This window comes from Arabidopsis lyrata, assembly GCF_000004255.2.
Source record: "Arabidopsis lyrata subsp. lyrata unplaced genomic scaffold ARALYscaffold_8, whole genome shotgun sequence".
Lineage (NCBI taxonomy): Eukaryota > Viridiplantae > Streptophyta > Magnoliopsida > Brassicales > Brassicaceae > Arabidopsis > Arabidopsis lyrata.
This window is the reverse complement of record NW_003302548.1, coordinates 349,343-376,196: the sequence shown is the minus strand read 5'-3', so window position 1 is coordinate 376,196 and position 26,854 is coordinate 349,343. Positions and strand designations below refer to the sequence as shown.

The 26,854-nt window shown below is 37.1% G+C and overlaps 2 protein-coding genes, 1 long non-coding RNA gene and 1 pseudogene across 5 annotated transcripts; 1 reads left to right on the top strand and 3 right to left on the bottom strand.

Moving 5' to 3' along the window:
• Window positions 1-15,928: 15,928 nt before the first annotated feature.
• On the bottom strand, window positions 15,929-16,897 carry LOC110229981 (annotated as a pseudogene).
• LOC9301210 lies at window positions 16,858-26,766 on the bottom strand. Of its 2 annotated transcripts, XM_021012638.1 has the most exons (5): window positions 26,638-26,766; window positions 26,432-26,531; window positions 26,263-26,348; window positions 26,020-26,164; window positions 16,858-17,023 (listed from the first exon to the last, which is right to left on the bottom strand). In XM_021012638.1, the coding sequence occupies exons 1-5, from the start codon at window positions 26,749-26,751 to the stop codon at window positions 17,010-17,012; spliced, it is 459 nt and encodes a 152-aa protein (XP_020868297.1). In that variant the 5' UTR covers window positions 26,752-26,766; the 3' UTR covers window positions 16,858-17,009. The 2 variants fall into 2 exon arrangements, with proteins under 2 accessions (XP_020868297.1, XP_002863355.2); XM_002863309.2 differs by lacking the exon at window positions 16,858-17,023 and having other exon boundaries at window positions 25,946-26,164.
• Window positions 20,550-22,492, bottom strand: LOC110224884. Its single transcript, XM_021012581.1, has 2 exons — window positions 20,991-22,492; window positions 20,550-20,670 (listed from the first exon to the last, which is right to left on the bottom strand). Exons 1-2 carry the CDS (start codon window positions 22,291-22,293, stop codon window positions 20,642-20,644), a joined length of 1,332 nt encoding a protein of 443 aa, XP_020868240.1. The 5' UTR covers window positions 22,294-22,492; the 3' UTR covers window positions 20,550-20,641.
• On the top strand, window positions 22,617-23,931 carry LOC110224893. 2 transcript variants are annotated; one of them, XR_002329346.1, is made up of 4 exons: window positions 22,617-22,912; window positions 23,043-23,203; window positions 23,285-23,636; window positions 23,734-23,931. It is a non-coding gene; the product is annotated as an uncharacterized LOC110224893 (long non-coding RNA). The 2 variants fall into 2 exon arrangements; XR_002329347.1 differs by having other exon boundaries at window positions 22,618-22,753; window positions 23,734-23,893.
• Window positions 26,767-26,854: the final 88 nt, after the last annotated feature.

Below are 26,854 nucleotides of genomic sequence, written 5' to 3'. Positions count from 1 at the left end.
CCTAAAAATAAATTAAGCAAATTAAAATTTTATATGATGAGAAATTATGTAAGATCAAATTAATTTGACGTATCTTCTTCTTGTAACTTGTTTTTGTAGTTGATTTAATATTTAGGATTATCATTTCAGTGTCTAGACTAGTTTGAGATGATTGAGATCAGTTCATCACATTTGAGAATGTATTGCAAGTAAATATCTATTTTATTAATTGTTTTTATTATAGTTGATGATAATTAATAGCTAGGAAAAATTAACTTTAAATTCAAGAACTGCAAAAATAATAACACATGCATTTTAATTTATCGCCGGTTGTTGTTTTCGAAGACCATAAATTCGCCTATTTGAATTTCTGTGTGATTTCTGTATAACAAAAAGCTGGAATTTCAGTGTAATTCCGTCACACAGAAATTCATAGTAATTGCTTTTTCTTTATTTCCCTCTCAAGAATTAGTACCTCAATCAAATTGATCTCGAGCCAAGTTCTGTACACCACCATATTAACATCAGAATCTACTTCTATTTGTTTTTCTTGGAAAGTTGATGTATGATTGTTGGTAACTATACTAAAAATGGTTTTGCATTTTTATATAGGTGTGTTATGCCTTGGTACGTGGAACAATAGAGGAAACAAGAGAAGCAGAAAAAAAAAAAAAAAACAAGAACGACAAGTTAGAGACATACGCACACAAATGTAATAATGTCACAAAAATTGTTTAAAATATCTGGTTTTTAGTTTGCATGTTGTACTTATTGAACGTATGTGAAGTTCTCATGTCATGTACAAGTTCTGTTAAACTAATGAAATATGTTCAGGGATTTATGATCACTATAACTATTAGACCCGATTTCAATTGGCAATAATCAAGAAAAATCCAAACTCTTTAACATATGCATTATGTTTTACAAAATTGTTTGATCTTCTACTGATTTAAAGTTATTTCTATCCTTAATTATTCTATCCCACAAATAAATAAATAATCTTTCAATCCATTATTCCTAAACTTAATAACCATTTTATTAAAAGGGAGATGGACATGTTAAGGCATTTTTGGCCAAACTTAGGACAATTTACATGTAAGCAAATTTCTTTGTATAGAAAACAAAAAAATATATTTAATTATAGGTGTTACAAATGTTAAATTAGAGAATTTTTGAGTAAATTTTTATAGTATTACAAAAAATACTTGTCTAATTGATTCTAATTAATTAATTTGTATGCGCGGCCCGTGAACTAGTATATATATATATATATATATATATATATATATAATAGAATATATGCGAGTCATTTCCAAATGATCTGGTTTAATCTATATATACATTTTTGAATGACTTTTAGCAAATAAATCATGAAGTTGGACCTTATTTACGGATGAATGCCATTGGCATTAATTATTTAAATTTGAAAAATATTACTTAAAGATATTACCAATACGATTTCGAGAATCATAAATTCATATTTTCCTTAATTTTCTGAGTCATTAATGTGATAATCTTTAGGAAATATTTCTCTGTAAAAAAAAAAATCCACATTAATGAAGGCATTAAAATCGACACTAACAATTAAATTATTTAGATGTTCAATTATTTTAAGATTCTTATATATTATTTGATATTTTTTTTTTAATATCTCATTCTTTAATTACTGCGTTTAGAATTTATTGGTTGTTACCTATTTTTTGGTGAAATTTATTGGTTGTTACTTAATAAGTAATTATGGTGCGTTTATTTTAGTTAATATCTAATTTAAAGGATTTGTTTTCTTTTATTATTAATAAATGAATAACATGTATAGAAATAAAAGATTTTTTTTGCGACTCCATAATAAAAATATTAAACTCTTATTTTCTACATTTCTTACACATAATATCCTCTTATTCAATAACAAAAAATATATATTACATATTTTAAAAAATATTTATAATATTTAAATTATATAAAAAATTTGTAATATTAATATTATTTCAACTCTATACAAATTTAATATATCTATATATAATAATATTTGAGAAGTGTTTTTGCTGATGTGTCGGCCTCACAGCTCTTGTTGAGCCCTTGCTTTTATGTGATTACTTAAATACCCTTTATTAAATTCGAATATTAATTAGTTATTTTATTAAATTTTAGCATTTTTACTTTTATACGATAATGTTTACATATTCGCAACAAAATTTACATATAAGAAGTGTTTTTGCTGACGTGTCAGACTCACGGCTCTTGTTGAGCTCTTGTTTTTTTTCCGTTTTTAATCTAATTATATTAAATGATTTTCGTTTAAATAAAAGGCCACATTGTGTAATCCGTTTAACCAATATGGGCCGAACAAAATATACAACTACACCGACTATATGTTAAATCGTAAACCCTAGAAACACATATTTAACCTCCTATAAATACATTAACTTCCTATCGTCATAACCTTTTTTTTTTTTTTTTTTTTTACCTTTTGTGTAAACAGATCTGTTTCATAATTTATCGGAAAAGGAATTATACCAAAAAAAAAAATCGGAAAAGGAAAATATTTATTATAATATTGATATATTTAAGATGATAATGTCAAATATCCGAAAATTATTAATCGGAGCATTAATATAAACATAAAAGAATACTATTCTAACCTTACTCAAATTAATAAGATTTAGATATCTGAAATTAATCGTAAACGGCTATTAATTGTTAAACTAATTAAAATAAAGATCAAACGTACCAGAATAGATGAAATTTTTGGTATGATCGTCGTGTTCGTCGTCGTTTCAATCTAAATATTTGGAAAAAAAAACGAACAAAAAAAATAATATGTAGATCAATGAAAGAGAACCCACCAATTTAGAAACGGTTATCACGCCATCGTATTGTTCGTCGGATGATTATAAGTCTCTAATCCGGAGATTGACTTGAACCCTGACAAAAACATATATTCATAGCATAAAATCGTAAATAGAAGGTAGAAGACCACCTATTAATCGGTTGTAACCTTGTGCAAACTCGATTTAATTTTGACGAATGAAATGTTGGTGTGGTGTCAAAACTTTCTTGGGGAGACTCGAAGATGAGAGAGCTGAAGTCAGAGATAGGCAGAGAGGTTTACATGTGAATTAAGGTATGGAGTGCTAACGTGAACATGAACGAGAACGGCGGTGATTTTTGCACATAATAGCAATTAGATCGAGTTTTGGAAAAAAATATGGATCAGCGTGACATGACGCATATGGATACCATGCATGTCTATCTATTGTAAATCAAAAATTATATTATTGTTCCGCCTTATTTTTGAAACATAAAGGAATTTTCCCTTAAATTTTAATATATTTTATAAGATAGTATCAGATATAGTAGTAAATCTAAAATAGTTGTTATTATTCCATATTTTTACCGAAAAAAGTAAATATTATTTTAAATAAACATGGATAACAATGAATAAATGGCAGTTTTACAAATATTTATTATTATGATAGTGATTTGCTTATGAAAATATGTAAATTTTCTTTTCTTTTTTTGTATTTATCGTCGAAAAATTTAGAAACTCTAAATCATGCACCGCCTCCTATTCAATATAAATACCTTGCTCATGATATTCAATTTTAGATCATAACTAACCCTTGTTTTTTTGTTCTTTTTTTTCAAACTTTTTTTTGCTTCTACCTAATTTTAATTTTTCTTTTTATTGTAGGGTGGATGTATGGAGGGGACGATGTGAACTGGTGTATGGAAAATTTGGACCTAATTCAATGAATAAACAGGTGATCTTATAGTTTATATGTACAAATTTGATTTTTTTTTTTTTTGTATTTATGGTTTCACTATTTTCACCACTATTCAATTTTTATAATCAAAAAGTTTGGTTTCAACTTTTGAGAAGGTAATCATCGATGGTTTGGTATGTTTCTTTTTGTTGTAAAAAGATGAGGTACCTCCCGATTTTGTTGAGGTACATGTTCTTATTATTTTCAAATATGTCTTTTCTTAGAAGAAACACTCAACTTTTGATAACACAGTTGCCACAAAGTCAGAAAGATGACTTATTACAGGGATGAATCTTCAGAGGAGGCTAATTTTTGTCGTTAATACAATTTAAGTATTCTTCTCTTTAGATTAGGGATAACAAACTTGGCTGTTAAATTCAGGAATTACTTTTCGTTGCCAATCTCTCTCCCCAAACTAAAATATTACATATATGGAAGTAGTAACTTAAAGTTTTTGGTATCGAGGTCATTCTAAGGCACTGAGATTCGGACTTTGGTATGTATAGGATTCGTTTTCCATGCACTGAGATTTAATTATTGTTCAATTTATTGGTTTTTAGGTTTCTTTCCATGCTCTGATGCGTTTTCGGGTGTGCCAATGGAAGCTTGCATCACTCTTTACTCCAAGCGTAAGTATGCTCTGCATTAGCTTCTTCTGTTCCATTGGTTATTATGGGTTTTGACTTTTGAGAAATATACAACAATTTAAAACCAGGTTTTGTTGTTGATTGGTTCGGTTTGTATACCATATTTTGCTAAATACATATGACCATAAATAAGACCAAAGGAGCTGGGTTAGCTCCTTTGCCAGCTAGGTTGACTTCGTCTCCTCCCCGTCTTGCGGATTTCCGTTATTCAACGAGTATATTTGAGAAGTATACGGTACTAAAACCACAACCATTGATCTTAGCTTGATCGGTTCTTCCCTAGGATTTATACATAAAAGTAAATTGTTTTGTTTAATAATTTTCCATTGCATGAACTTTCGAGACAACAAGTGGACAGGAGTGTAATGTCGTCAAAAGTCAAATCAAACACTGTGAGGAACATAATAGACAACGTTGGCTTCTTTCGCAGCTGCTCAACGTTGTCTCTCCCGATGGTCCCAACACTTTCTTCTTCTTTTTTTGTCAACATTCAAACGTTGTTTAAAATAAATAAAAATGTTTAACCTTAATCATCTTTCTAGATCTTTAAATGCCTAAAACTTCAACTTAATCAGTCAGCAATCCGTCACGTTAATGATTTTAAAAGAAAGACTTTTGTTTTGTTTCAGTTAGTTTTGTTTGTTTAGTATTTTAATCACAAGATAACTCTAATTTTCCATTAGAGTTGTGTTAATTGTGTTGATTATGATTTGGCGTTCCAATTCTGATATTATTTTTATGTTGTAAATCTTAAACTGTTACGTTATTGTTCTATCTTCCTATGTGAGAAAAAAGTAAAATGTTTTAAATTTTTGACATGGATAATAATATAATTGTAAATCCATAATAATTATATTATCATTTTATTTATATTTTTCAAAAAGAAATATATTTATCTTAATAGATTTAATATGATAATGTCAAATATAGTTATAAATCTAAAAGAGTTATGTTATTATTCCATCCTTTTATGAGAAAAAAGCAGATATTCTCTTAAACTTTTAAATTAACGTGGATAATAATAAATAAATAATAATTTTACTAATATGATAATGATTCGGTTTTAATCTTACCAAAAAACAAATAATGATTCTGTTTTAAAAATATATAAATTTTCTTTGTTTAGTTGTAGATATTGTCATATAAAAAATTCTTAGATCTTCCACTGCCTTAATTTTATGTAAATACCTTGCTTGATATTTAATTTTGATTTGATATCATAACTAATCCTTGCTTTTTTTTCGGCACTAACCATTGAATTTTTTATACTGCCATTTAATTCTTGCATAAAAAATAATAATTAATAGTAGTGTTTATTATGAATGCAGGTTTGTTTTCCATAAAAACTAGATTGGATTTATGGAAGCACGTCATTGTTTCCAGTGCGAGGAAACAAATGTCGTATCACTGCTGTTGTGGCTCTTTAGTACTTTCGTTTCTGTTTATGGCTTTGCTTCGGTTGTATGGTTAGTCATCAATCATTGATCTTCTCATTGTTTGAATATTGTTGCATAGGAAAAATCTTCTTTTTTTATGAATCTTTCAAAAGTTGGGTCCATGCTATTCTCAGTGATTGATTACGTTTATTGAATATTTGTGTGCTTCCTCTGCTGATATTCTAATTCATGCTTTATTCGTCGTCTTTGATACACTCTGATTAACCATTGTGGACCTCTAGAGTCTAATTTGCAATATTAATGCAAGTCTCTTTAACTTACGGATTATGAAGAGCATCATAAGATCGTTTAATTTGATTCAGGCTTTATGTGGCTAATGTTTGGTCTTGGATGTGAATTAGTCTATCATGTTTCTTGGAAGGTAGGAAGCAATCTTGATGTTTACCAAAATCCAATGTGCTCTTTTGTAGCTCAGTTTTGAAATATGTACTAATTATTGTAGAGGGAACCCGAAACAAAGAGACCATATGTATGATTTTATATGCGAAGAGAAGCTCCGAATTTGAAATCGTCTCCACTCCGGTGATATGTGGCCATGGTGTGAAGGAGTCTGGAGCCATGGTTATTTCAGATTCGGACATAACCGTAATTGTTAAACTAATAAAAATAAGATCAAACGTACCGGATTGATGAGAATTTTTTTGGTGTTCTTCGTCATGTTCTTCGTCGTATGGATCTAACAAAACAAAAAAAAAATATATACCCCAGAATTTTTTTTTTGTTTGTTAATAGAGAGAACCCACCAATTTTGTAGCGTTGATTGTGACATCGAATTGTTTGTCGGATGAATATAAGTCTCTAATCCGGAGACTGAAGTTGAACCCTAACAAAAACATATATTCATAGCATAAAATTCATAAATAAAAGGTAGAGCATCACGGATCTCACCCACTTTTAGTTCCCAAAAGAAGTAACTTTCCCTCCTTCCTCTTCGTTCCCTTACCGCCGACAACCTTTCCGCCTCTGTTCCGGTGCCCTGCTTCCGTTTTTCTCTCCTTACTTACCGGCTCTAGGTACCTTTGGGTAAGCTCTCCATGCGTCAGCTACTGTTTCTGCGGTTCCTTGGCCTAGTGTCTCTTACCATCTTGATTTACCACTCTCCTCGGTGGGAGATAATAGAGGTGTAGGAATCTGTACCCTGGTCCTGGGTCTTAGTACCTTCCTTACTGCACGATTGCAGTCTTAACTCTTTATGAGTACCTCCCTTTAGTACAACATTGATTTTTCCTGCCTAGTTTTCCACAGATCTGTGGCTCCTGGCTTTATTCTGGTTAACTAACGAATCTCACAACCTGCTACCCCTTTACTTCTCTGCAGATACGCCTCCATCATGTCTCACCGCTACACTCGCTCGGAAAAAGCAAAAGACATTGTGAGAGCAAACACCCCACGTCGCCGCTCTCCTGTCCGTATCCCTGAAGGAGATAACTCCTCTCTCATAGAGGCAAACAAGCTTACTCTCATTGGTAGAGTTACCAACCCTTCGATTCAAAAACCTAGAGCAGTAGTAAACTACTTCCCTAACTTCTGGAATCTGGATACTGTCGTTACGGGAAGACCACTTGGCCTTGACCGTTTTCAGTTCAAGTTTGAAACAGAGGAAGCTCTTCACTCTGTTCTAAGGAAAGCTCCATACCACTACAAACAGTGGATGCTCATTCTCCAGCGCTGGGAGCCGATAGTAGCGGACAGCTTCCCTGCTCTCATCCCCTTCTGGATTAGAATTCATGGCTTACCCCCACACCACTGGTCAAGCCAGACTATCCGCACAATTGGATGTGAGTTAGGGCATATTACTGGCGCAGATACGGGAATAGATGTCACTGAAGGCCGTATAAGAGTCCAAGTCAATGGTCTTATCCCACTGGAAATGTCTCTCCCGATCTTGCTGCCTTCAGGAGAGGAGACAACAGTGGAGATAGAGTATGAAAAACTTGAGAAACATTGCTTCAATTGCTTTTCCCTCTCCCATGAGGTTGTTGACTGCCCCACAAAGGAAAGTTTTTACAGGAACCCTTCCCGCCCTCTAGGCATCAATCAACAAAAAACTCTTTACAAGATTGAGGCTGATAAAAGACGTTCAAACCTTAGGAGAGAAAATCCTCAAAGGTCAAAGAGCCCTCCCACCCGTAGGGTTGCTGCATTGGGACAACAGTCCAGGAGATGGACACCATATGGGGATAAACGCCAAGCTGGCCGCAACCATAGTTCCTCTCACCACCATAATCACTCTGCACATGCTACTACCAGCCACCATGGCTATAGGGACTCTCGCCGGAGCCTTCACAGAGCTTCTCGTTGCTCTCCCTCTGGCTCTGGAGCTGGTATTTCGGTCTCCCTGTCCACACCAATGGCTGATCCCTGTAAAGGGGAGACTTCCAGAAAGATCCCGGACCATAGCAACCTTCGAGACTCAAACAGACTCTCCTTTCCCAACCATCATGGAGAAAGAACTGACATCCCCACCCCTCCCCCAATGAACAACCATCTCCTCTTGGCTAACACAACAGGGGAAGTCGGGGAATCCTCCACTAGCAGCAGAAATAGGCGCCCTGCTTTAGAGAGATTATCCCATGACTCTCAAGGCATGCCCTCCCGGTCTAGTGGTAGAGGTAGCGCTGGTAGTGGAAAACTTCAAGATGTGGAAATCCAGTATACACCTGACATGATTGAAGAAGATCTAAGGCGTACCCTAAATATTTCGGGTTCCAGCTGTCGTGAACCAACTTCCAGATCACTCTTCTCCTCTGTTCAGAATCACTCTCCTACATTAGAAATGGAGGAACAAAGAATTCACACTTCCCTACGATTGGGACCAATTGAAACTACCCTTACTACTGCAGCTGAAGCAAACCAGGTTACCATCAGTCGTAACCTGGATCAGAGAATTACAAGAAAACGGAAGGGAGGTTCATCTTCCTCTGCTCCAAAACATGGCAAAAGCCCGATCCATGGAGTTAGTTTAAGACAACGCATTGTCTCTAAATCCCACCCTTCCCCTGGTAAGAGAATCTGTGTGGCTAGGACTCAAAATCAGAACAAGACTCAAGCTAGGAACAAGACAAAGAAAGGCAAAGGCCAAGAAGGCTCTGGTCAACCTCCAATGTCACTCATTCCTGCGTCGTCTAAAGGAGTTGCGGATTTTCGGATCCCGCAATCTCCTCTTCCTTAGTCACTCTGCTTGGAACTGTCAGGGGTTGAGGAGCCCCCCTACAGTTCGTCGGCTCCGGGAAATCAGGCGTAAAACCTTCCCGGACCTCTTGTTCCTCATGGAGACTAAAAATCAAGATGAAGCAGTGCATAAGGAGCTCCAATGGATGGGCTACAAACACACCTTCACTGTCCCACCTGATGGACTAAGTGGCGGATTGGCACTGCTGTGGAAAGAGGATTTTGATCTGGAGATATTGAACTCCTCTCCAAGCTTTATTGACACTAAGCTTACAATCCACTCAAAACCTTCTTTCATCACCTTTGTGTATGGACATCCCCAAACACAACAAAGACAGGACATTTGGGATCAAATCTCGGCTTTGGGTGCTTCAAGAAATGAGGCTTGGCTGCTAACAGGAGACCTTAATGAAATCTTAGATAATTCAGAGAAGAGAGGAGGGCCTGCCAGAGCAGAAGGCTCATTTATACGTTTCCGTAGCTTCATATCCCAAAATGGTCTTTGGAATGTCAATCACTCGGGTAATTCCCTCTCTTGGCGAGGTCAGAGAGGTGACCACTTCATACGAGCACGTCTCGATAGATCTCTCTCAAATAATTCTTGGCTAGAAGCCTTTCCTTCTGGCCGCTCTATATACCTGCGGTTTGAGGGCTCGGACCACAGACCATTTATCACTCATGTGGATTCTTCTTTGAAAAAAAAAAGAGGCAGTTTTCGCTTTGATAATCGGCTCAGATCCAATGAAGAGATTAGCTCCCTTATTTCTGAGGTGTGGCAGGAAAATAGAGATAGCTCGGTGCTCTCAAAAACAGCTAGCTGTCGCAGAGCCATTATCCAATGGGCAAAAAACCAAAACCGAAATAGCGCACTCCTAATCTCAAGCACCCAAGCTGAGCTGGAGATGGCTCTCTCTACAGATCCCCCAGACACGACTCTAATCTCCCATCTACAGTCTGTCTTGGAAAAAGCTTATTTAGCAGAGGAGCAGTTTTGGAAACAGAGGAGCAGAATCCAGTGGTTACAAGATGGGGATAAAAATACAGCTTTCTTTCATGCTGCTACTAGAAACCGTCGGACTTGCAACAGATTCACAACCCTCGAGAATGAAAATGGAGAAGCTTTTCACCAGGAAGAAGATTTTGTCAGGATCATCTCGTCCTACTATCAAAATATCTTTACCTCACAATCTGAGGGAAATCTTGACCTAGTTTCTGAAGTTCTCCAGCCCTGTATCTCAGAAGAGACAAACCAACAATTGATTGAAATCCCTGACTCAGAGGAGATCTTTCTAGCAGTTAAAGCCATTCACCCTGCAAAGGCCCCCGGACCTGATGGCTTCACGGCAGGCTTCTACCACTCCTACTGGAACACCATTGGCCCTGATGTAATACAAGAGATCCAAGACTTTTTCAGAACCAGCTGCTTCCTAAAGAAGCATAATGAAACATATGTCAGGCTCATCCCTAAAGTGACTGGTCCAAAAAGAGTTGCAGACTATAGGCCCATAGCTCTCTGTTCCGTGTACTACAAGATTGTGGCAAAGATACTTACTAAACGCCTTCAAAGTCTCCTTCCCGATATGATTTCGGAAAACCAGTCCGCCTTTGTTCCTTCACGCGCTATCTCTGATAATGTACTTATTACTCATGAGATTCTTCACACCCTAAGCCTGTCAAAAGCAAAAAAGAGAGGCTCCATGGCCGTAAAGACCGACATGAGCAAGGCCTACGATCGGATTGAATGGGATTTCTTGCGGGCAGTGCTAATGAGGTTAGGTTTCCACACAATGTGGATTGATTGGATCATGGAGTGTGTCTCCACAGTTTCATATTCCTTCCTAGTTAATGGTTCTCCGCAAGGTAAAGTCATTCCTTCAAGAGGAATCCGCCAAGGAGATCCGTTGTCTCCGTATCTCTTTATCCTTTGCACGGAAGTTCTGTCGGGACTTTGTCGAAGAGCACAAGAGGACCGTTCTTTACCAGGGGTCAGAGTTTCACCCAATAGCCCAGCAGTGAGCCACTTACTCTTCGCCGACGACACTATGTTCTTCTGCAAATCAAGTAAGAAGGCTTGCCATGCTTTGGCCAATATTCTCCGAGACTATGAGTATGTATCAGGCCAATGTATCAATCTAGGCAAATCCTCAATCACCTTCTCCAAGAAAACATCATCAACTCACAAACTTCAAGCTAAGAGTATCCTTCGTATCAACAAAGAAGGAGGTACTGGTAAGTACCTTGGCTTGCCTGAGAACTTTGGAAGACGCAAAAGAGACATTTTTGGAGGTATTGTAGACCGCATCCGCCAGCGCTCTCATTCATGGGCCTCTAGATTCCTCTCTACTGCTGGCAAGGAAACCCTCCTTAAAGCAGTCCTCACTTCTATGCCCTCATACACGATGTCATGCTTCAAATTACCATCGTCTCTCACCCAAAAAATCCAATCTTTGTTGACCCGTTTCTGGTGGGATGCAAAACCCGATGAAAGGAAGATGTCCTGGGTTGCTTGGACTAAGCTCACAAGACCAAAAAACACAGGTGGCCTGGGCTTTCGGGATATAGAAGCCTTTAATGACGCTCTTTTGGCTAAACTAGGGTGGAGGCTGATAACTCACCCCACTTCTCTCTTCTCTAGAGTTTTTCTGGGCAAATATTGCCAAAACTCCTCCTTTATGGAGGCCACACAACTCCCAAAGTCCTCCCATGGCTGGAAAGGGATCCTAGCAGGCAGGCAAGTGTTAAAAGAAGGACTTGGCTGGCTAATTGGCAATGGGGAAAGTGTTCGAGTATGGTCTGACCCTTGGCTATCCAAACTTGAACCCCTCTGCCCAATGGGTCCTCCCAACGCTAACATGTCTTGGCTAAGAGTGTCAGACTTGTTGGATCCCATAACCAAGTCCTGGAATTGGATGGCAGTCAGAGAGACGATCCCTCTGTATGAGGAGAGTATTCGCAGGATCCATACCAGCTCTTCATCACAAAAAGATAGACTGGTCTGGCTCCCAGCAAAGAATGGTCAATATACTTCCAGGCAAGGATATGGTGTTACCATGGCTAAAACCATACCGCTAACTCACCTGCAGTTCAAATGGCAGTCCACTATTTGGAAAGCTCATACTTCCCCGAAACTACGCAGCTTCGCATGGAAAATTGCAATGAATGCCCTGCCTGTTAACTCTAATCTGGCTTATAGAGGTTTACCAGTTGATCCAAGCTGCAAAAGGTGCAACCAGCCTGAAACTATCTCCCATGTTCTACGAGACTGTCCCTTTGCCAGGCGGGTCTGGTCTCTCACACCACTGAAGATTAGCCCTGCATCAATTCCTGGTCCCATGTTGGAATGGCTCTCAAAAGCAAAAGCTACATGTGCTCTGCCTCCAACGGGTATTTTTTCGGCTTCTCTTTTCCACTGGATTTGTTGGTTTTTGTGGAAAGCACGAAATGCCTTAACCTTCACGCCTTCCTCATTCTCTGAGGCTGAAATTGTCTTGAAAGCACAATTGGAGGCAAAAAACTGGCAGGAGGCTCAGTCTTTGCGCTACTCCAGAGAACCCGCCCAGCCCCCTGTAAACCAATCGTCCTCGACCCCGGTTCTGGACCCTTCTCTGTCACCCACTCTGTCGTCTAGATTCCAATCACTGCCCATGGCCACTTTAGTCAGTTCGGATGCGGCGTGGGATGCTGTAACTCTAAGGGCTGGTTTGGGTTGGTCTTTCCGTTCAAATACGGATGTTACGACTATCAATGAGACTTGCGGTTCGACAACACGCACTCATGTCAACTCTGCATTGGAAGCAGAAGCTTGGGCAATCTGGGAGGCTCTTACTCAAGCAAAATCTGATGGCATACAGGAGATCCATGCGCTCTCCGACTGCCAAACCTTGGTCAAACTGTTGAACTCTTCGGCTCTCCATACCGAAATTCAATCAATTATCGATGACATCCGAGCTCTTCGCTCCTCCTTTAAACTTCTTATGTTTTCTTTCATTCCTAGATGTTCTAATAGCAAAGCTGATGCTTTAGCTAAAAACGCTCTTCAAGCGATTGTACCAAACCCTGTTCCTTGAGTTTACTTAATGGAATCTCCTTCTGACAAAAAAAAAAAAAAGGTAGAGCATCACATAGCTTTTTCTTCAAAGCCAACACATCTCTCTTTGTAGCCGAATTACTCTCCAGTTTGGTATATACTCAAATTTTCCAATGACTTCCTTCTCGAACCTGGAGCGTTTTTGCTTTGCCGGATATTTTTAGGATATGGCTCTTATGTATCTCTTGTGAGTCACTTGATATGTTGTTTAGGTAAAACTTTTGGTTTGAAAGAGAATGATCTACGACAAGCATAATCGGTTATTTGTTATATATGTGGCCATGTTCATATTGCTTTCTTCACAAGCAATTTTCCAGTTTTGTAGCATTCGATATTTAAATTTAAAAGCTTCAATACGTTGTATACATGTGTATGTATGTACATATATGAATTATTCTCAGTTGCACATAGTGGTTTCTAATGGATAGATACTTGCTCTCTGTAACCCTCTCATTTTTAGTACCTATCTTCAGTGTTTACTTTGCTAAGAGCTTCTTGATAGGCATACATCTTTGCAATCTCAGATCAATATACTACAAATACATATACGATACAGTTAAGAAAATGATATTTCTCTTACAACTTTTTATATGGGTTTTATAAACAAGAGATCAACTGAAGGGTTACGCAGTGACCAATGGCGAAGGTAGAGACAAAGATACTACAATAGGGACGATAAATATGACACGATATATACAAAGGAGATGCCTGTTTCTATACCATTGAAATTTTACGTACATAACTACTTCAAAGAGCAAGATGACTTACTTGATAGGTAAGAGATATGGTAAGAGATTATATTTTTCAATTATTTGTTTCCAACTACGAAAAACTCCAGTGACATACAATCTAAAAGCATGAATATGTCATAAAATCAAGAATACAACAAAAACCAGGAAGATGGGCCCAAATTAAAGTCCGAAACTGGACGTGGGGAACCCACGGACAGTGGCGGTCGGAGCGTTACAAATATGAAAGAAACGAGGAAGCGTGAATATGTCATAAAACCAAGAGTACTACAAAACCAAGAAGATGTGCTCAAAGAACGAAACTGGACGTGGGAACCCACAGGCAATGGCGGTCGTGGCATTACAAATATGAAAGAAACGAGTAAGCATGAATATGTCATAAAATCAAGAGTACGACAAAACAAAGAAGATGGGCCTAAAGACCGAAACTGGACGTGGGGAGCCCACAGACAGTGGCGGTCGGGGCGTTGCTAATATGAAAGAAACGAGTAAGCATGAATATGTCATAAAATCAAGAGTACGACAAGGCAAAGAAGATGGGCCTAAAGACCGAGACTGGACGTGGGAACCCATGGACAGTGGCGGTCGGGGCGTTGCTAATATATTGTTGGTTTAAATATATAGATTTTTTATATTTAATTCTATTATATATATCAAGATATAAACACTAATAATTGTTTGTGATTCAAAAACACTATTAATTGTTGATTACTAATAATATATATCAAAAGTTATAGCGTTTTACCATAATTCTATATTAATGTCGTTATAAAAATTAGACTCTTGACAAAATTAATTCAATAAATATCCCTAACTTGATAACCCTAAATATTAATTATTAATTCTGGTCTTAATCAACATACAACCCCGCGCTGGGCGCGGGGACCTCCCCTAGTATAGATGTATATATATCTTATGGGAACCATTTAAAAGAAATTTTTAAATTGACTTGAATTATATAGCTTTTAAATAAAAGTATTATTAAAAAGAAAAATAACTAAATAATGTTTAATTTCACGGGACGGGTAATATGATGGGACGGGTTTGGGTTGATATTTATAAAAGATCGTATACCACGGGTGAAATCCTAAAATTAACAATCAAAATAATCTATCAAACAAATTACATTTTGATTTTTTTAAGAAAATATAGCCCCGCGGTGTACCGCGGGTTAAAATCTAGTGGATACATTAAAAAGAAATAGAAAAACAGAACTTACATATATAATCATTGAACATCGTAATCCACTTAAATTGTTTGCGTAAATGACTGAGAAAGGTTTTACGGACGTCTGGGCCAAAGAAGTTGGCAAAAACGTGGTATTTCCAGGTGTGAGACAAAGAAGAAGAAGATGAGGAAGTCATAAGAGAGGATCGTGAGTGGTTTAACATCACAGATTCGCAGAGATCTTTTATGGAAGAGAAAAAATGGCGACTTGTGTAGTCAATGACAGTTGTTATTTATAGGGCCGGGCAAATTATCACACTTATTCCACAACCTCCGTGCTTTGCACCAAGAGAGTAAACTACTACTCCGTCTGGATCGGGTATCCGAGATGAAATTAAGTCCCCTTATTTACAGGAAAGGGACTATAAATAAGGTGTCTGTCTATGCAAGAGGTCCATGGTATATTGGTATATCACCATACTTAAAGGGTTTGCTATAACCATAACAGGTTTTTGCACAAATTATTGACCTAGAAATCTGAGTAGTGATGTTAAGAGAATTTTCAGGTAGTCACTACCACATGCAGATTAAATTATATAGGTGGGTTTGTTTGGTACTCACAGAGATGGTTTCCGAGCTTTGTCCATCACCATTTGTTGCTCCGGATTCAGAAGATCTTTGAGCTCTAGACATAATAGGGAAAGTAGTACATGATATCTGGAGGATACTCTCCTTGTGTTCTAGACATAATAGGGAAAGTACTCACAGAGATGGTTTCCGAGCTTTGTCCATCACCATTTGCATGAGAAATTTGTCTTTGCACTGGATATCTGGAGGATACTCTCCTTGTGTTGCGCTTGTAGAGTAATTATCTCCTGTTCAAGTTTTAAAACTGCCAATGAATGAATCATTGCACCTCTAATATTTCTTCCCTCACGCTTACTTCAATTCCAAGATCCTTTCGAAAATGAGCTAATCTCTCGACTTCAACCATTTTCTCTATACCGCGGTTAAGCTCAGAAGCTCATCATGAATAACTGCAACCACTCACTCTCTTGTGGAATCTCTCTAACCCTCGAGAAATCTCCTTTCTCTCGTGAGGCTTCACATAAGGAATCCTTTGCCAGTTCCTTAATCCTGTAGGGAGATGAATCGTAAAGGCGTAATTTGTCTCAAACTCACTCAAAACACTTCTCTCCACTCCTCAACTTTTGCTACACACAAACTCTCATCATCATTCATCTCCAACAATTAACTCTAAAGTCTCCAAATCAAGTAACCTCAAATCCTTAGCCAAAATTGAATCTCGAAAATCCTCAGGAAAACCCGATTCCATATTAATCAACCTCAAAGCATGAACACAAAGAACAACTTTTCTCGACATCAAAAACAACATCTTTATCCTTCTCATTAACTGCATCAATCTCACGCTCTCCAACAACATTCTCTTCCTCATCAGTCAATACCTTAAACTTCTCAGTAATCTAACAACACAGATTCCTCCTACAAGGATGTGCAAAGATCTCAAAAGCATGAGGATACTAACCGAACAACGGTCTAACATTAACATTCAAACCAACGAGATTCTTCCATCGAGACATAAGCTGCAAAGACACAAAAAGGACCATCGATGATCTCTTGTTCGGTTCTCTCACCTAGTTTGCAGGCTTTAACCATCTTCTCTGCTTGTAGAAGTGAAGGAGACGTAAAAATGAAAACTTTATTGGGTTTTGATGAGTTAAAGCTTCTCTAATGCTACTGTACCTCAAAGATTTTAGAGAATTCATATCTTTTAACAAGTTCTTCTTTTTCGGCTCACACCAAAAAGACTAAAAATAATAAATAGCTCTTGTCTTAAGCATACTGGTGTGTCCATTCATAATTTATTTCATAACAACATAGGAGGAATATACAAAATCTTCTTTGTTGTCACAGCAGGCAGCTAAAGGTCACCAAAAAAAAAACCCAGAATATTGGCTTCAGCCAAATCATATATTTGATAGAGATATGTTGCAAATTAGTACGTTTATGTGAAACATAATAGGGAAAGTAGTACAGAGACTATTTACAATTGGAAAAATCCACATGTTTTACTATGCACTACTGTTTGGGTGACTTCCAAACCCTCGACAAACTATTTTATTTACAATCATGCCATTTAGGACCTCCTTTGCGATTATGCACCGTATACTCTTCCTCCTTTAGATTCGTTTCTCTCTCTCTAAGCGTTATCTTCTTCTCTTCTCAAAGATCTGAATTCTCTCATCAATGGCGATAATTCTCCGTTCATAAGATCCACTCCTCTCTCGAATCCATCCCCAACCACAACAAATCGACCACTTCGATCACCTCCCTGACTCAATCCTCCTCCTCATCGTCAACAACATCGGCGACGTCAAAGCCTTAGGTCGTTGCTCCGTCGTCTCCAAAAGATTCCATTCCTTAATCCCTCAAGTCGAGAATGTCGTCGTTCGTGTCGATTGCGTTATTTTACACGACGATTCTTCCTCTCTCCTCTCCGATAAACCTCGATCCGTCGCCGCTGCTACTCCTTTCTCCGCCATTTTCCGTCTCGTGTTTAAGCCGTTACAAGCTTTTGGACAGTTTCCTATTAGATTAAGAGATAAAGAAGAGGATAATTTCTCATTAATCTGAAAATGTACTGTACAAAGAGTATTTATACTATACATAATTACAGCTGTATATACTAAATAACTATATACAATTATATGCTTAATACCCTCCCTCAAGTCGAAGTCTTCAAGCCGGAAGAAAGAGACTTGAGAAAGCATAACGAGACATGAGCATCTTGAATGTCTTTGGAGGCAAAGCTTTTGTGAACAAATCGGCAAGCTGATTATCTGTAGTCACATGGAGCAAGTTCAGAAATCCAGCTCGCAACCGATCACGAACAATGTGGCAATCTATTTCTATGTGTTTGGTGCGTTCATGAAAGACTGAGTTTGAAGCAATATGTATCGCTGCAGTGCTGTCACAGTAAAGGTTTGCAGGACCAGTAACCTTGATGTGAAGATCTCTGAGAAGTTGGCTTAACCAAAGAAGTTCACAAGTTGTGTCTGCTAAGGCCCTGTATTCAGCTTCAGCACTACTTCTGGAAGCAGTTTGTTGTTTCTTGGCTTTCCAGGAGATCAGAGAATTGCCAAGAAAAACACAGTAACCTGTAGTAGATCTTCTGGTATCTTGACATGTGCCCCAATCAGAATCTGAGAAAGCCTGCAGCCTGATCTCAGACTGAACAGAATAGAAAAGACCTCTGCCTGGATCACCCTTTAAATATCTGACTATACGGTGAGCTGCAGCAAGATGATCAGTCCTTGGTTGAGCCAAAAACTGGCTCAATTTGTGAACTGCAAAACTAATATCAGCCCTGGTTATAGTAAGATATAGAAGTTTACCAATGAGAGCTCGATAAACAGTAGCATCAGGTAATAGATCCCCACTCTCTGTAGTTAACTGAATCGTTGAATCCATTGGTGTAGCAACTGGTTTACTGCCAAGAAGACCAACACTATCCAACAAGTCAAGAGCGTATTTACGTTGACACACAGAGATCCCTGACTGATTTCGTGCTATCTCAAGACCAAGAAAGTACTTGGCAGGACCTAGGTCCTTGATTTTGAAAGAAGCAGCTAAAATGGCCTTGAGATCAGATACAGCCATGTCACTATTACTTGCAATCAAAATGTCATCAACATATACTAATAAAGCAATAAAAGTATGGTTGACACATTTGACAAACAAGGTATGTTCAGACTCTGATTGAACAAAGCCATCTCTCAACAGTACTTCAGAGAATTTCTTGTTCCATTGCCTAGAAGCCTGCTTGAGGCCATACAGAGATTTATGAAGTTTCCAGACAGCATTTGGAGGAAGTACTTGACCTGGTGGTGGAGTATAACCCGGAGGCAAGTCCATATATATCTCTTCTTCTAAATCTCCATGTAAAAAAGCGTTGGTAACATCCATTTGAGTCAGAGACCAACCATGTTTAGCAGCTAAGTCCAGTAGTAACTTGACAGTAACAAGCTTAGCGACTGGAGAAAATGTGTCAATATAATCCACACCCTCTTGCTGTGTGAAACCTTTTGCTACCAAACGGGCTCTGTATCTGTCAACTGTTCCATCAGCATTATGCTTAATGCGATATACCCATCTGCAACCTATAGGCTGTTTCCCTTCAGGTAAAGAGACAACAGAGAAAGTGCCTGTATCAACACAAGTCTGAAGTTCTTCATTCATAGGTGCATGCCATTTTTCAGATCTGACAGCTTCAAGAAAAGTCTTTGGTTCTGACTCTGTTGAAATGTTCAGTATAAACTGCTGATAGTGCAGATTCAGCTTCGAGTAGTCAATAACAGATGACAAAGGATGGGCTGTATTACCACTGGGAGTTGGTATATTCTGAACCAAATTGCAGTGATAATCCGAAAGGTATGATGGCACACGAGTATTTCTCTTAGGCCTGTTTGCATTAACAGGAATAGTATTCTCTGACTCCCCTGAAGAACCACTACTATTTGATAAAACTTCAGAAGAAATGGAAATAGGAGGTGAAAGAGATGTATCTGGGATAGGAAGAGGAAGAATGCTTGGGGAGAAAAGATCTAAAGTAGAAGAAGGAAGCTCAGAAGACTGAAAAGGATATATGTCTTCATGAAAAATGACATTTCTGGAAATAGAGATTGAGTGAGTTTCAAGATTGAGGACTTTATAGCCCTTGTAACCAGAGGGATAGCCAATAAAAACAGAAGCTTCTGCTCGAGGAGAAAATTTGTTTCTATCCTTTGGATAAGTAGAGGCATAACAAAGGCAACCAAAATTTTTTAAATGAGAGTATTTAGGCTTTTTGTTCATGAGAAGATCATAAGGAGTTTTGTTTTGCAATAAAGGAGAAGGAGTTCTGTTAATGAGATAAACAGAAGTTCTTATACATTCACTCCAATATGTAGTAGGAAGATTTGATTGAAAAAGAAGTGCTCTAGCAACATTTAGAATATGTTGATGTTTTCTTTCTACCACAGAATTTTGTTGTGGTGTATCAACACAAGAAAAGTAGTGAAAGATGCCTTCAGATTGAAGAAGTGATGTAAAAGATAATTCAGGAGCATTATCAGAACGAATAGCCTTTACTTTAGTAGCATGTTGTGTTTCAATAGAATTGAGAAAAGAAGGAAAAACTTGTAAAACATCATTTTTATTTTTCAAGAGATAAATCCAAGTGACACGAGTACAATCATCGACAAGAGTAAGAAAATATCGAAAACCTTCATGAGAAATAACAGAGAAAGGACCCCAAACATCCATGTGAACAAGATCAAAAGGTTTCTGAGAAAGATTATTAAGAGAAGGAAAAGATAAACGTTTTTGTTTAGCTAAATGACAAGTCTTGCAATGGGACCAGTCTTTGAGCTTTGCTTTAGAAATAGAGAGATCTTCAGCTAAAACTTGAATCTTAGGGAAAGATGGATGACCAAGCCTTGAATGCCAAAGAGAACTAGACTCAGGAACAGAGAGATTGCAAATAAGAGATGAAGATGGAGACTGTGATGATGGTGAAGACTCTAAATCCAGAAAGTAGAGTTTATTTTGTAACCGACCTTTACCAATCATCAAGCCCCGAGTAAACTCCTGAATAGTGCAAAAGGAAGGAAAGAAATTAACAGAGTATGCACATTCTTGAAGAAGGGAGCTTACACTAATAAGATTGAGATGAAAAGAAGGAACAAAAAGAACATTATGAAGAAGAAGTTTATCAGATAGCCTAACAGTACCAGATTGATTTATAATAATCTGAGTACTGTTTGGTAGTTTAACAGTGGTTTCAGAGATACTATTAATATCAGCAAACAAACCTAAGTTGCAACAAACATGTGTTGTTGCTCCAGAATCAATAATCCAAGCAGTAAAATTAAGGCAGGATTCCTTTAGTGTTGTGCAAATGAGATTACCTGCAGATGTAGAGGCATAATTGACACCAGGAGACTCATTTATACTTGGCATCTGACAACTAGCTTTATTGGTAAGTTGAGAAGCCAACTGTTCAATTTGTTCTGGAGATAATTGAGCCAATGCATTTGAGACCTGATGAAAATGATCTTGAACTGCAGGAGAATTCGTAATAACATTGCCAACGACATTATCTCTGGAACCTTTTGGATTAGGCATCCTTGGCTGATTGTTAAATTGTTGTCCAAATTGTTGCTGTGAAGAGGAAACAGGAGGACGCGGCTGAAACTGTTTAGGAGCGAAAACAGAAGGAGCATTCTGTGGTACTCCATAAGACTGAGAAGAAGATCCAAAATTTTGTTGATTTCCATAAGATTGAGCAGATGTCTTGTAACCAGGAGGGTAACCATGCAGTTTGTAACATTTAGTAACAATGTGTCCTTGTAAACCACAGTAGGTACACACTGGTCTCTGCCTAGGCTTGAATCCTCCTGAAACAGCACCCACAACTTCATTATATCCTGAACAATTGTCAGGAACTGGAGCCTGATAATTTGAATCAAAAGAAGGCTGAGAATTTTGAGAACTCATTTGAAACACCACTGAACCAGACTGAGGTACTTGCTTGATTTCCTGCTGATGCTCATGCTGAATAACCAAGTTCAATGTCTTTTCCAAGTCTGGTAAAGGATCTTTCATCACAATTGACTCTCTGACATGTTCATAAGAATCATTTAAACCAAAGAGAAACTTAATCACAAAGTTCCTTTCAAACAAATCCATCCATTTGCGATCAATTTCACACTCACAACCACCACATTGACAAACAGGAAAATCCTGTGCACTCTTAACTTCTTCCCAAATGGTGACTAATTTGGTGTAAAAAGTATTAACATCCATGGATCCTTGACGAAGACCTGCAAGTTTCTGTTCAATCCGATAAAGGCGAGGGACATTATTCTGCTTAAAACGTTGTAGTAGCTTTTGCCAAATTCCATGAGCAGTTTTCACATACAACACACTCTGACCAATTGTTTTAGAAACGGAGTTCATCAACCAAGAACGTACCACATCGTTAACTCTGGACCAGGCCGCAGCATCACGATTAGCATCATCTGGCTTCGGGAGACTACCATCAACAAAACAGAGTTTATTACGTCCATTTAGCGCCATAATCATCGATTGATGCCACGAACCAAAATCACCAGCTCCGGTGAGACGATCGGAGACCAAAACCAAACCGGAATGATCATTATTAGTGAGAAAATAAGGATTGTCATAAGAATCGCGAGTCGGAGCCGCCATTGAAACGAAACCAGAAACACGCGAGCAACAGAAGATGAAAAAGAGCAATCGGAGCTCAAAAAAGATGAAACAAAGCCCGATCTATGATAAACGAAGGTCAAGAAGAAGAAAAATGAGCTCAGATCATGGAGATCGAAGCTCGATGATGAGGATCTGAATGAGAAATCTTGTTGCGGAAGGAAGAATAAGCTCTGATACCATATTAGATTAAGAGATAAAGAAGAAGATAATTTCTCATTAATCTGAAAATGTACTGTACAAAGAGTATTTATACTATACATAATTACAGCTGTATATACTAAATAACTATATACAATTATATGCTTAATATTTCCTTAAACGCTCAGGTTCTGCTTCTTCTCCTTCAGGATCATCTTCTCCTTCTTCGTTGTTGATTAGTGGTGGTGGATATGATGGAGAGATTGAACAAGGAGGTGTGACGCATCATTCTCCGACTCAGGTTTTGAAAAACTTCGATGAGATTCGGTTTCTTCGAATCGAGCTTCCTAGTGGTGAATTAGGGATTGATGATGGTGTTTTATTGAAATGGAGAGCTGAATTTGGTTCTACTCTTGAGAATTGTGTCATTTCTTAAATAATCAAAGATGTATAATTTTGGGTTCGTAAATTAATTATTATATCTCTCATTCACATTTGTTTTTAATTTTGAATGGGTACGCCCGCTATTCGAACTTTTCTTTCATATCCTCAAGAAGTTTGAATTGACCTTTGCATTATTTGTTTTTCAGGCCCGGCCTCTGATAAGTCATGCCATAGAAACCGAGGAATTTGATTCTTTAGCAGATCCCAAGCTTGGAGGAAACTATGTCGAATCTGAAATGTTTAGAATGATTGAAGCAGCGGAGCCTGCGTACGCCATTTAGCTACCAAGAGACCTCGAATGGGACAAGTACTAACATTTTCTTTTCTTCTTTCCTGGATAAGAGTTTATTTGCCTAACACTTGAAGGAATCTTAAAATATTTTTGCAGATTGTGAGAGCTTTTGAAAGTTTAGCTGCGGAAGACCTCACCAACGGAATGAGACTAGGCGAAAGCGAGGTCTTTAACTCAGCTCAACAGTCAGCAGAGATCAGATTGTTTAGAAGAATGGCATTTGGTAGCCAAAACTACAGTACAGATTTTTTCACACATAGTAGTTACAATAGCAGAGACGAAAACGTGTAAATATCATACACACATTGTTTTTTTTTTCTCCCGCCATTAGTGGCAACAACCCATCAAGAATATCCCAGTTTTGTCTCAAAAACTGACCATCTTTCGCGACTCAAACCCGCACATCCTGTTCATATCAACGCAGAACCTTCTCCGAGTGCTTGAAACAGTAAGAATCTCCCTCTGATTTTTTGCCTTCTCTTGATTTGTGCTCATGTTTTGTTTCCTTATGGTTAAACTAAAGAGACTACCAATACAATTTGTAGAAACAGAGGATTACGGAGGAGCTAAAGGTTGAACAGAAAGATGAGAAAAAAAAGGATAGATGGGTAAATACTTATGTTCTAGCACATGAGAGGCTTTGTTTCTTACATGAGATTGCTTTTGTATCTATTTTTTTAATACTTATACGTTCAGGTTTGTACATTCCGTGACATTACTTATGATAAATCAATAAGGCTCAATTTGTCTCACTGTGTTAGTTTCTAGATGCAGAAAGACTGATTTACCATTGTTAATTACTGTGTTGGAGAGTAGTAGAATCAAAGAAAACTGTTAGTTGTTTTGACGTCCAAGCTTTCCTAAAACAAAGCTTCTAAAAGCATCTTAAATCATAAATCCCATGTGATTCTATAATATGTGTAAAAACAAACACATGGGTGTTGCTTTGCGTTGCATTTGTTGATACCAATATTGGCAAGGAACATATTCCTTTGACACAATCTGATGTCACCTCTTAACTTCTGTTTGACTGGTTTTTTTTTTTTTTTTTTTTTGATTTTTTTTTGAATAACCGCGGGTCTCCCAAAGGCTTCCTAGTCCAAGGACTAATCCCACGAAGCTGGCAATTCCCCTATGTAAATCTGCCAGTGGCCGTGCCTCGAACCCTGGTGGCAGCTGTGACCCCTTTACCACTAGGCCACAAGGCCCGGTTTCTGTTTGACTGTTTTCTTCCATTTCCTTCCTTTAAAAGTAAAATGTTTTGCATTTCAATTTCCTTGAACCTAATTAACTACCCCTATTCTAGAAAATACAACAACGTTGCACTATAACTACGAAAATAGACACTTCTCTAAAATTTATCTCCCAACATATTTTAAATGAATCTAACGAAAAGAATTACATCCCAACCCTAAAAGATTGCCTATTACACATTTAATACAAAACAAGAACAATACTTGGGTTCAAAATAATGTTTTGGATGAGTAGGATGGTTGAAATTTTCTGAGATTGTGTATTTACAAAGTTGTATTGCTGGTGCACTTGAATTCTAATATATGACATTTTATTAAACTTAAAAGAATGAACTCGTTTTAAACATATGGAAGGAAATATATCCGTCCAGCTAGAAACATGTACAAATATAATAATTGTATCTTTCTATAATTATTTGTGGACTTAAACATATAATTATTTTTGCTCAAATCTTCATTCCACATACATTTTTCTGTACAGATTTATCCTTCTGTACAGCTGTATCTTTCTGTACAGATGTATCATTCTGTACAGTAGTTTATATATGTACAGTCATTCTTCTGTACAGTATAAACTGACTAATTCTCCAATTTTGAATAGTAAATATTACTACATTACAAACATTAACGAGCATTGGTCTATATATGTACAATGGTCTATATCTGTACAGTGGTATTCTGTACAGTGGTCTTCTGTACAATAGTTTATATCTGTACAGTGGTTTATATCTGTACAGTCATTCTTCTGTACAGTCTATATCTGTACAGTGGTTTATATCTGTATATTATTTGTAGAGTGTTCGATAATATAAATTTTAAAAATTATAAAATAAAATACATATCAAATGATAGAAAAAAACATAGATTTTTATGTATATGATCAATTTTAGAAAAATAAAATTTACGAATTTTATCTGTACAATGGTCTATATCTGTACAGTGGTCTATATATGTATCTGTACAGTGGTATTCTGTACAGTAGTCTTCTGTACAATGATTTATATATGTACAATGGTTTATATCTGTACAGTCATTCTTCTGTACAGTGGTCTATATATGTATCTGTACAGTGGTATTATGTATAATGGTTTATATCTGTACAGTGGTTTATATCTGTACAGTCATTCTTCTGTACAGTCCATATCTGTACAATGGTTTATATATGTATATTATTTGTACAGTGTTCGGTAATATAAATTTTAAAAATTATAAAACAAAATGCATATCAAATGATAGAGAAAAAAACATAGATTTTTATGTATATGATCAATTTTCAGAAAAATAAAGTTTACGAACGAGCATTTTAATTATGAGACTTTAGAGGAATATGAGATAATAAAGAAAAAAAAAGAAATTAAAATTAAAAAACATGACCCACGTTTCTCTTTCTCACAAATACAAAGCCCCTAATAGTAATTTCCACTCTCTTACACTCTACCCCACTTTCTCTCCTATCTCACACAAATTCTACTACATAAACACTAATAATTGACTGTTTCTCTAATTATAAATAGTATTCGTACTACTTTCCCAATTATTACTCACAAACGTACTATATTGCCAACAAACCCTTTGATATGCTAATTGCTAGCATTAAAAGGAAAAACCAAAAACAAATAAACACAAGTGTTGGCTCCAGACGCAACTCTTCAATCAGTTTCTTCTTCTTCTTCAGACGTTCAGCCGAAATAAACTCGTTCTTCATAAATTCCGTTAACATCAACTGTTTAAAACAAGGAAGAAAATTGGTGTTAAGAAAGTTGGAAAATAAAAAAACTGATCATGTACAAGTAGAACCACATAAAAGAAACAAAGTCTCACTTCTTTAAGTAAAGCCAGGCGAAGAGGCACATAACGTCGAGCTGATTCCTCCATTATCTGCTTCCTTTTAATACAGTTTAAAGCACCTGCATGATGACAACAAAACATGTTTTTGTTAATTATTAAACCCAATCTACAGTGAAGGAAAAGCTTTGGTCGTCGTACGTACAAATTTTGTTATTAGACCCGTAATGTTGTTTTGCCATCTCAAATTCCATGGAAGCCTTCTCAAGGCAAGATTTCTCCTTTTGTTCAATGAGCTCAAGCCCCTAAAGAAGATTAAAGAAAATTGAGAATGGATTCTAAACGTGTGTATATGATGATGACACTACTAATACAAGATCAAAGACATATATGAAATCGGATGATAGATACCTTGTTTAGCCGGTCTATCGCTCTTTCGAAACCATGTATCGGATTGCTGCGTTTCCCGGCGAGCCAATTCACAACCATAGTAACCGGCGATGGAGAAACCCACTCTGATCTCATCTATAATTGGATTCCTCCTGATTAGAATAAGATCTAGGGTTAATGAGATGGATAAATATAACACAGGTTTTTAAAGGGCCGAGCTTGTACTGGGCCGTGACGG